Source organism: Xenopus laevis, chromosome 3L, assembly GCF_017654675.1.
Source record: "Xenopus laevis strain J_2021 chromosome 3L, Xenopus_laevis_v10.1, whole genome shotgun sequence".
NCBI classification, from domain to species: Eukaryota; Metazoa; Chordata; class Amphibia; order Anura; family Pipidae; genus Xenopus; species Xenopus laevis.
This window is the reverse complement of record NC_054375.1, coordinates 148,451,377-148,462,935: the sequence shown is the minus strand read 5'-3', so window position 1 is coordinate 148,462,935 and position 11,559 is coordinate 148,451,377. Positions and strand designations below refer to the sequence as shown.

The following is an 11,559-nucleotide window of genomic DNA, read 5'->3' as shown; positions in this document are numbered from 1 at the left end:
GTTGAATAACCCCTTTAAAAGAAGTCTGTGGCGTCCATGGGCAGACTGGGGTCTATACAAATGCCTTGAGGGTTTCATTCCACTACACATGCCTTGTATATATAATTGGACCATGAATGCTACCTGAAAGTACAGACAGAATGCTCATTCGACCTCTATAAATATGATAATTACAGTGGAAGCAACACAGGAGCAGTTGTGGGTGCAAGCTTTGTTAGTAATCTATATGATGATTCAGTCTTTTTATTAAAGGAGACATTTTGTGTAAAAAATTAGAATGTACCAATGTGTTATACTCATTTAGATATAGAAGAATTGTGCTTAAAAAAAGTAGTGTTTCAGGCTGATTTATTGAATATTTCTGCAAAAACCTTCCACTTCCTGCTCCCTGAATTCCCAGGCTGTGCAGGGGAGCCACGGCTCTCAGGTCACTGCACTGTAGGACAGCAACCAATCAGCAGCTAGCAGGACCTAATAGTCTTGTGTGACTGCAGGGCTGTGATTGGCTGTCCTTCTCCTACTGTGCTTCTGGCGGGGGCATGCCTACCCCTCATTTGAAACACAGACAGGGACCAGAGAACATCTAGAGGGAGCTCCAATAAAGGGGCTATTTTTAAAGATAATATTAATTTTTAGCACCATGTAAAAGCAACACATTTACAACATATTTACTCATTTATATACTTTGGCTACAAAATTAGGATTTTTTCATTTATCCTACATGTCTCCTTTAAACGAATGAGATGCCAAAACCATTTAAAATATACAAGCCTTAATTTGTCCCTGCCACATCCTTACAGCATGTACAGAACTCATAAATACATTATCACACGTCTGACCCCAGTCTAGGTAAGTACACAAACCCTCTGACCCACATGTCAGGCTTTTAAAGGACATTGAAAGCATTAGCTGCTGCTCTGCGATAGCCGCAACAATCATGGTGCCCCTTCCTCTCCAGACAGTCACGTGGTGCATTGAAAACGCTGGAATCTATAAACGCCGACTCAATGCGGAACGAATATGGGCGTGGCCTTCCATTCATTTATCGTAGCCAATGGCATGCTAGCGTTCTTTCCCCAAGCTCCGCCCTGCCAATGCCTCAGAAAGAAGTAACGAGCATGCGTAGTCGCTGTTCCACTGCGGCTCTAAATTAGGAATCACTTGTCTGAGGAGGTGGAACGATGATATGTGTGTGTGTGAGGAGGAGACTGACTTTCCCACATGCCTTTTAACAAACTATATGTATTATAGAGGTCTATGTAAACAAAACTCACTGGTAAAGTGGTCCCATAACTGTCACAAAACACCAGAAAGGACCTGATTTGTGAGGAGAAATAATCACACTTTATATATATTAGGCAAGAGGGAGTCTTAGACGCCATTGTTTTATTAAAAAGAAAGATTTTAATAAATGTGTATATACACACACACACAAAATATAGTATGACTATATGTGAGATTAAATACACATTGAAAGCAGCAAACAATCAATGTCCCTATAGCTCTAGGTGCTAATTAAATGGCTCAGGCGCATATATCTATTTGTTATTAATCAGATTACACTGACTGATCAGTTTGTGCCCAGTGGAAATGAACCAATGTCCTCAGGGGTCTAATAACTACAGAGGAAACAGACAGAAGCCCAGGAGGTATAGGGGCCAGGGCCGGATTTACATAGCGGGTGCCCCTAGGCCTACTGTCATTCGTTGCCCCTATCCCCTCCCCTTTATTCACACACATTTTTTTAAAAACTATTGTATCTCCCGCGCATACCCAGTGTTTCTGAACCAATGTGGGTGTGGTTGGGCTTCATGCCATCCCATAAAATCCTGCTGCCCTAGACCCGGGCCTTGGTGGCCTCTCCACAAATCCGGGCCTGATAGGGGCCCCATGAGGCCCTAATTTATTACAATTTCAGGGTTGGATTGGGGGGGCCACCGAGGTTCCGCCAATCCCCTTGCGCCGCACACCAGGTCTGGATTCGGAGTCAAAATAGGCCCTGCCTTTCCAAGTACACAGAGGCCCAAACAGCCTACTACCAGCCCACTATCAATCCGGGCCTGCTGCATAACGTAACTACAGCGCATCAGGCCAGGGTGCAGACCGTGCAGCCATGGTTGCCACCTTTTTACAAAATTTTCCCTGGCCAGTAGTGGGTGGCGGAAAAAAGGGGTAGGCTGTGAAGTCAAAGGAGGTGGAGCCACGTCACGCGATGGGCCACTGGTGGGGGCGGGAACAAAAGGGGCGGGCCATGATGTCAAAGGGGGTGGAGCCACGGCACACGATGGGCAGAAGGCAGCGAAAAAGGTAAGTTTTGATCGGATTAGGGGAGGGCCAAGGGCCTTTTTTATGGGTATTACAAATTTAACAGCAGCTTCATTGCCGGTATATTTGTAATACTGGCCGCGGCCTTGGCAGGTGTTTTACCGGCTATGCCAGTAAAATACCGGCCGGGTGGCAACCCTAAGTGCAGCCGGGCCCCCTGACACCCCTCCAGAAGCACCAACGCTCTACTGCGAACTGCTGGCAGGCCTGCAGGGGGTGCGGGCCCTGGTACACTTACACCTCCTGCTCCCCCGGTAGTTCCGCCACTTCGCGGCAAGAAGAAGAAGAAGCACAGGGTGCGGATCTGGGCCTTTAGGGTCCACAAGAGTCAGGTGGTCACTTGGTTTTTTCCTGGTGTCCGGCTAACCCATGCGACACTGTACTACTGTATTTGAATAAATGTTGGTAAAACAGGTCAGCCTCTAGACATATTGGGGGCCTGAAAAGTAATTTGCTGTGGAGCCCAGTAATATCTTGTTACACCACTGTTACACCCGCCTGTGTCTAACATATCAGAATCCCCAAATGTATGGGGTTTTCCTTGTCCTTTAAGACCCACCCCCAGCTGCCAGAACATTATACCACTCTGCCTTCAATTGCCAGCTAATGGAGCAAACTTCATTATAAGGGCAGTTTAGGGATGATTTGTTAATATTTTGTCCTGGCCTTTAATGACCAGTTATTGATGCAGAAAACAATGTAAAACATATGTCTTTCATAAATTGTGGAAAGCAAAAACACTCTGGCCACTGGAAGGGGCTATTTCTCTTCAATGTATGGATCAATTATACTCATTAGAGAAAGCAGTATGGCAGATTCCTACTCATATGATCTTAAAAAAAAAAAATTATATATATATATATATATATATTTTTTTCGAATAAAGAAAGCAAATGGAGCATTTATTCAGTTGTACCCTATATGGAGAAATAAAAACATCTAAAAACGAACCAAAGTTCGCCTTTTTAATACTAATGTGAAAGCAGTCCTTTTATACGCAAGTGAAACTTGGAAGGTCACACAACCTATTACAGATTTTTGTAAACAGGTGCCTACGGAGACTTATGAATATAAAATGGCCGGAGAAATTGACAAATGAGATCCTGTGGTAAAACACTAACCAGCTACCGATAGAAATTCAGTTAAGGAAAAAGAAGTGGGGTTGGAAAGGCCACAAACTCAGGAAGGGAGAGGAATCTATAGAAAGAAGAGCCCTGGGATGGAATCCACATGGAGAAGATCAGTGGAAGAAGAAATTTTAAAGATGGGAAAAACATGGAATGCGATCAAGAGAATAGTAACAAATAGATCTGAAAGGAGAGTGTTCACGGATGCCCTATAATCCACTGGGAATCGAAGGAATAGATGATATTGATATATATATATATATATATATATATATATATATATATATATATATTGCCCTATACCTGTAACCTCATGTCTTACTGACTAAAGAAAAATAGAGTGAGTGTAAACCTTATTTATAGCCAGGGAATGTTTTCCCATATACAAAAGCCAGAGGTTCTGAGTGGCACAAGAGGTGTCGGCCATTGTGTCACTCACAGTATACAGCATACACAGCTACAACACAGAAGAGGCTTGGATTCTCATAGACATGAGCCGCATAGCTATCAGAATGTGAGTCCCACAGGCAGCGGCTCACAACTTTAATGTCCTCCTGTCCTCGTTCACCCAGGGTCACCAAACACAAAGCCTTGTAGCGAGCGGGCAGCACCCGTTTGACACGACCCTTGATCTCTTCGCTGACTTCCTTCACCAGGGACGGGGCGCTGGCAGGGTTGTAGGTGATCGTGCCAAGTCTCTCAGGGAGGTAACTCTCCAGCACCTGTCTCATGGCAGTCACCTGAATCTTCTCGGTGGGGCGCGAGGCAAAAGAGGGAGGCTGTGGCATAGGAGAGAGGAACCCAGCAGAAGTGGGTTAGACAAGGGGCATCTGTCAGCATTACAGAAAGCCAAAGGTGAGCCTTCTTATGCTACCATCACTGGGTCATATCATGTTTTTGGGAACTCCCTAGCACTGATGGGGCCCAAGGTACCTGGAGAGCCTTGGGTATAATGTAATGTTTCTCCTGAGAGGCCCATAGCACTCTTAAAGGGGTTGTTTGCCTTTGAGTTAACTTTAAGTATGATGTAGGAAGTGATATTCTGAGACAATTTGCGATTGGTTTACGTTTCTTAGTATTTGTGGTCACGTGACTGGGGGCACCTAGGAAACTGACAATATGTCTAGCAGATTTCAAAATTAAATATAAAAAAATCAGCTGGCTCTTTTTAAAAATGGATTTCAATGCAGAAGTTTGCTGGAGCAGCACTATTAACCAATTCATTTTGAAAACCACATTTTTCCATGACAGTATCCCTTTAACTTTAAGGTGAACCACCCCTGTAAACAGCCATGTGGCATTTGCTGGTGAATATTAATATATGGGTGAATATTTTCACACACTTACCTGGGGCTCCACAATCTCTGTCTTTTTTACTCCTTTCAATGCTCTTTTCCCCTAAACATAAACACAAGTTGGAAACAGATATTTATATAGTAAGTTGTACTTTCCTCTGTCTAACACTAGAGGGAGTCTGCAAACACTGCACTTCCAGCCCAGGTAAATCAAAGGGCAAAGGGTGGTTGGTTTTCATTTATTTCTGATTTTCTATTGTTTTTTCCAAACTGACTCCCAAGAGGGGCAGCCTGGAAGTCAGTTAGGGTGAATTTTAGGGAGAAAACCAATGTAGTGAAGACTGAATATACTGTAACAGACAATCCTGGGGCTACGGCTGAATGGCAGATACATCTGACACGACACTTTGCTATTGGTTATGGATCCCAGAAGGGACTTGAACACTTAAGGTAGTTCTGCCACTGCCAGGGTTTTTTAATTCCCTTGGTATGTGCTGCCAGGAACATACTATGCCACATAACATGTGGCATAGATCAAAAGGAATACCAGAAGTGTAAATTATTTACCCTATTTAGAGTTACACATGCAAAAAAAAAAGTGGTGTAAAGTCTGGGAAAGTGTATTGCATTGTGCATTATATATTTATGGGACCACAAAAAATCAGGGATGCACCGAATCCAGGATCCGGTTCGGGATTTGGCCTTTTTCAGCAGGATTCGGATTCGGCTGAATCCTTGTGCCTAGCTGAACCGAATTTTGTCACAAAACAAGGAAGTAAACCCCCCCGCACTTTTTACTTTCCCGCCTCTAATTTACATATGCAAATTAGGATTCAGATTCGGTTCAGGATTCTGCCGAATCATTCATGAAGGATTCGGAGATTCGGCCGAATCCCAAATAATGGATTCAGTGCATCCCTAAAAAAATGGTGTACACCTGTATTATTGCTTATTAGTAGATTTTTAATGTTTCCTCTAGGATGTGCAGAAGAGAGAATCCTTGCAGAAGTCTTTGGCTAATGGCACTGCTGCAAAGACAATGACATCCCAATCACCTGTCTGTCACCAGTCTGAGGCCCTCTCCTATAGCTTGTGTAAGGAACCAGGTAACAGTTGAAAGTGCAAGTTGGTACCCACCTTCAGGTTCTTGGTCATCCTCTGAGCAGCAAGAAGCCCGGTCAGGCTCCAGGATGGTTGGTTGCTGAAGGACACTTTGCCCAACAAGGCTTTCCCTCTAATGGGGGGCTGTAGGAATGGGAGAGGGAGACAGATTAGAAGTTGCAGCAACATCACATGGGCAAATAGTGGGGACAGAGTGGTGGGTAAGGAATACAGAACCAATCCTGGAATGTTAGCTTATCATCTTCAAGGAGCATTTTCAGCCCAACTGACCACTTACCACACACTAAATAAACCCCAAATAATCAGTCCAGCCAGGTCAGACCTTTCCATTAAATATGCAAGGATGAGATGTAGAGCCCACCTGCACATCATTTCCATTCACTGCCAGCATTGGACTGGAGGGGCAGCCTCAGGGCCCCCCCACACCATCCCTTTGGGCCCCCCAGCCTCAAAGTCCTCTATGTACTTTCCCTCCCCTCCAAGCGCTCACTCAAGTACCTCTTTCTAGCGCATCAGTGTGACTGGTTTCAGGGAGGTAAGGAGAGAAAGTGCAGGGAGCAGGTCTGGGCCAGTGGGGCCCAAGAGAGCCAGGGCCCACCAGGTTTTTTCCCGGGGTCCCGCCGGCCCAGTTCACTGCTTTCTTGCTTCTCCAGTTGCCTGGCAGCCCATGTTTGTAATATTGATTACCAGGCTGGGATTTGTGGCGAGGCCACAAAGGCCCGGGCCTAGGGCGCCAAGATTTCACGGGCGGCATGCCGCCCAGCCGCACTATTTACCAATGCACAGAGGACTGTGTGCACGGCAAATTTCCAAGTTTCTTACTGGGTGCACGCAAGTAGTCCTCGGTGCAGATAGGGACATGGGGAAGAGTGTGTGCATGCGCACACTTCCGCATAGGGGGAGTGTGTGCATATGCTTCCGCACAGAGCAGAAACACAGCGGCCGGCCTAGGGGAGTCGGAAAAACAAATTCGGCCCTGTTGATTACCTGCTTATGCATGCGTTTCCCCTTTAATCCTCTTTAGCAATGAACAATGAACCCCTTCTTGTGCTCACATCATATACAAGTGATCATTGTCAGCATATAGATACTCAGTCCCATTATACAGAGAGGGGAGATCATTGTCAGCATATAGATACTCAGTCCCATTATACAGAGAGGGGAGATCATTATCAGGTATAGATACTCAGTCCCATTATACAGAGAGGGGAGATCATTATCAGGTATAGATACTCAGTCCCATTATACAGAGAGGGGAGATCATTATCAGGTATAGATACTCAGTCCCATTATACAGAGAGGGGAGATCATTATCAGGTATAGATACTCAGTCCCATTATACAGAGAGGGGAGATCATTATCAGGTATAGATACTCAGTCCCATTATACAGAGAGGGGAGATCATTATCAGGTATAGATACTCAGTCCCATTATACAGAGAGGGGAGATCATTATCAGGTATAGATACTCAGTCCCATTATACAGAGAGGGGAGATCATTATCAGGTATAGATACTCAGTCCCATTATACAGAGAGGGGAGATCATTATCAGGTATAGATACTCAGTCCCATTATACAGAGAGGGGAGATCATTATCAGGTATAGATACTCAGTCCCATTATACAGAGAGGGGAGATCATTATCAGGTATAGATACTCAGTCCCATTATACAGAGAGGGGAGATCATTATCAGGTATAGATACTCAGTCCCATTATACAGAGAGTGGAGATCATTATCAGGTATAGATACTCAGTCCCATTATACAGAGAGGGGAGATCATTATCAGGTATAGATACTCAGTCCCATTATACAGAGAGGAGAGATCATTATCAGGTATAGATACTCAGTCCCATTATACAGAGAGAGGAGATCATTATCAGGTATAGATACTCAGTCCCATTATACAGAGAGGGGAGATCATTATCAGGGTATAGATACTCAGTCCCATTATACAGAGAGGAGATCATTATCAAGTATAGATACTCAGTCCCATTATACAGAGAGGGGAGATTATTATCAGGGTATAGATACTCAGTCCCATTATACAGAGAGGGGAGATCATTATCAGGTATAGATACTCAGTCCCATTATACAGAGAGGGGAGATCATTATCAGGTATAGATACTCAGTCCCATTATACAGAGAGGGGAGATCATTATCAGGGTAAAGATACTCAGTCCCATTATACAGAGAGGGGAGATCATTATCAGGTATAGATACTCAGTCCCATTATACAGAGAGGGGAGATCATTATCAGGTATAGATACTCAGTCCCATTATACAGAGAGGAGAGATCATTATCAGGTATAGATACTCAGTCCCATTATACAGAGAGGGGAGATCATTATCAGGTATAGATACTCAGTCCCATTATACAGAGAGGGGAGATCATTATCAGGTATAGATACTCAGTCCCATTATACAGAGAGGGGAGATCATTATCAGGTATAGATACTCAGTCCCATTATACAGAGAGGGGAGATCATTATCAGGTATAGATACTCAGTCCCATTATACAGAGAGGGGAGATCATTATCAGGTATAGATACTCAGTCCCATTATACAGAGAGGGGAGATCATTATCAGGTATAGATACTCAGTCCCATTATACAGAGAGGGGAGATCATTATCAGGTATAGATACTCAGTCCCATTATACAGAGAGGGGAGATCATTATCAGGTATAGATACTCAGTCCCATTATACAGAGAGGGGAGATCATTATCAGGTATAGATACTCAGTCCCATTATACAGAGAGGGGAGATCATTATCAGGTATAGATACTCAGTCCCATTATACAGAGAGTGGAGATCATTATCAGGTATAGATACTCAGTCCCATTATACAGAGAGGGGAGATCATTATCAGGTATAGATACTCAGTCCCATTATACAGAGAGGAGAGATCATTATCAGGTATAGATACTCAGTCCCATTATACAGAGAGAGGAGATCATTATCAGGTATAGATACTCAGTCCCATTATACAGAGAGGGGAGATCATTATCAGGGTATAGATACTCAGTCCCATTATACAGAGAGGAGATCATTATCAAGTATAGATACTCAGTCCCATTATACAGAGAGGGGAGATTATTATCAGGGTATAGATACTCAGTCCCATTATACAGAGAGGGGAGATCATTATCAGGTATAGATACTCAGTCCCATTATACAGAGAGGGGAGATCATTATCAGGTATAGATACTCAGTCCCATTATACAGAGAGGAGAGATCATTATCAGGTATAGATACTCAGTCCCATTATACAGAGAGGGGAGATCATTATCAGGTATAGATACTCAGTCCCATTATACAGAGAGGGGAGATCATTATCAGGTATAGATACTCAGTCCCATTATACAGAGAGGGGAGATCATTATCAGGGTAACATACCTGTAAGGGTTTCTCAAGACTGTCTCTTTTACTGAGACTTGTCATGCCAGCCACTGAGACTCTCTTGCCTTTGGAAGACATGGTGTTGGTGCCTCTGTCTGTGCCTGGAGTGAAGGTAATAAAGTTGTGTTGGGAGGGACAGACTACTGGGTTAGTGTGTACTTGTTGTGTGTCACTTGCACTGTGATTGCTGATCCTTAGTGTAAATAACTGAGGTGTGTGGCACAAGTACAGGGCTGGTTAATACAATTGGCAACTCCCATTTTAAAGCCAAATGACAGAATTAGTCCATACTGAATCATGAGTGCTAAAACTTGAGAGACCTCCATGAACGCAAAAATATATATATACTGGTATATAATTCTGAAAAGCTTTTAAATATACATTCATTAAATATACCCACTGCTTTTCAAAATAATATGTAATTGTATTTGATATTGAAAATCATAAAGTAGGACATGACTGCTACTTACAATGGGGATCAGATAGGATCTGTGCAGCCACTGGGACAGAATGCTCTGTTATACAGATAGCTAGAATCTCAGCTGCCATAAAGCAGGACAGGACTGCTGCTTACAATGGGGATCAGATAGGATCTGTGCAGCCTCTGGGACAGAATGTTCTGTTATACAGATAGCTAGAATCTCAGCTGCCAGAAAACAGGGCAGGACTGCTGCTTCCATTGGGCATAATTATATATCTGATATATTGTTAATAACATGTATATGAGGTTTTGAGGACACAAGAAGAATGACATAGAGCATCAGTTGTTTGGTTTGGGATTCAGGTAAGTGACAGCTCGAGGACGTATAAGTTACACCGACACCTGTTGTTTATTTGCTTTATCTTGTAGCTACACCTTCCAGCTTAAGTGCTTCTTGTGTAAATAAACAGGGGATATTTGCCTACAGAGTATTATTGGACTTTGCAGAGTCATACAGTTGCTGTGCAGGTAGGTACTTGTCTAACACAAGCTCCTACTGATTCTGATATGCAACATATCCAGACCCTGGGCTTTCTGGCAGAGCAATGGTTAATGGTAGCCGGTGGGACTACGTGAGCAGGAGTAAAGCTACATTTTGTATTATTTGTGGTTTTTGTGTTATTTAGCTTTTTATTCATTTTACAATTTCAGCAATCTGGTTGCCAGGTTCCAAATCACCCTAGCAACCATGCACTGATTTGAATAAGAGACTGGAAAATGAGTAGGAGAGGCCTGAATAGAAAGATGAGTAATAAAAATAATTGGCCATTCTATAACATATTAAAAGTTAACTAAAATGTGAAACCACCCCTTCAAGGATTTGACCCTGTTTAAGTGATTTTTAACCCCAAAAACTGCACATAAGAACAACCCATTCCCTTGTGAGGTGCACTTTCCTTCATTCAGAAACATGAAATAAGGAGGTCGGGTGCAAGCAATGGGTTCATCAGGTGGGGGTTAAATTCTGGACATTGGGGGATGGCCATGCCTAGCCTATATGACTATTTGCCATGATAAATTGCAATGCTATTCCTTAGCAACTTGCACTGGGAGTCGGCATTGTGTAGGATAAGCTCTTGTTGAACTTAGGACTGAGTCAACATTGCAGCACTAAGGGAAGGGATCTCCTTTATTGTAAGATCCTTAGTACATACATGTGGCTAGGTTCTGCCTCATGCCACAGCTCATGATTATATGGAAAGTGGAGACATAGAAGAGTAATAAGCTGGATATATGGAGTTAGAGGTTCTCAATGGTTTTGTTGGCATTGACTCTGCTGTACAAATTCTAGTGCTCTGTTAGAGAACAGCTAGGTCGAAGTAGGCAAAGCTTTTAATGTTCTGGCTTCAAGTTGGCCAAGACTCGTGAAGGTACTAATGCTATACTTGGGTCCTGGTTGGACTAGACTTGCAACTGTTCTAATGCTCTGATTGGCTACAATTTTGTCCAGACATGTGTAGGTACTAATGTTGTGCCTGTGTACAGGTTGGATCTGCAACAGTTCAGGATTCATATGTAATTGGCTACCAGTTGGTCTACATTTGGGAGGGTTCCAAAACTTTTATTGACTAAAAGCTAGTCTAGGCTTGTGAAAGTTCTAATACCCCGATTGGTTACAAGACTCCTAAGAGATCTAATGCTCTTACTGGCTACCAGATGGTCTAGATTTGTGAAGGTTCTTGTGCTCCGATTGGTTACAAGTTGTTCCAACCCTTCAATATGCTCTGGTTTGTTTCACTTGCCTGTGGTGCTTCAATGTTCTACTACTTTGGTTTGCGCTAGGAATGTGAAGGCTCTAATTGTCTCCGGG

General features: G+C 43.3%; 1 protein-coding gene across 1 annotated transcript; it reads right to left on the bottom strand.

Annotated features, from left to right (window-relative positions):
- Positions 1 to 3,167: 3,167 nt before the first annotated feature.
- On the bottom strand, positions 3,168 to 9,721 carry LOC108705240 (dynein light chain Tctex-type protein 2B). Its single transcript, XM_018242031.2, has 4 exons — positions 9,266 to 9,721; positions 5,885 to 5,992; positions 4,800 to 4,850; positions 3,168 to 4,231 (listed from the first exon to the last, which is right to left on the bottom strand). The coding sequence occupies exons 1-4, from the start codon at positions 9,344 to 9,346 to the stop codon at positions 3,884 to 3,886; spliced, it is 588 nt and encodes a 195-aa protein (XP_018097520.1). The 5' UTR covers positions 9,347 to 9,721; the 3' UTR covers positions 3,168 to 3,883.
- Positions 9,722 to 11,559: the final 1,838 nt, after the last annotated feature.

Excerpts from the sequence above, each read along its gene's own strand:
- LOC108705240 (XM_018242031.2), bottom strand. The coding sequence starts at position 9,346 with ATGTCTTCCAAAGGCAAGAGAGTCTCAGTGGCTGGCATGACAAGTCTC. Across the intron at positions 5,993-9,265 it reads GTCTTGAGAAACCCTTACAG|CCCCCCATTAGAGGGAAAGC; the intron begins GTATGTTACCCT and ends CCATTCCTACAG. Across the intron at positions 4,232-4,799 it reads CAGAGATTGTGGAGCCCCAG|CCTCCCTCTTTTGCCTCGCG; the intron begins GTAAGTGTGTGA and ends CCTATGCCACAG.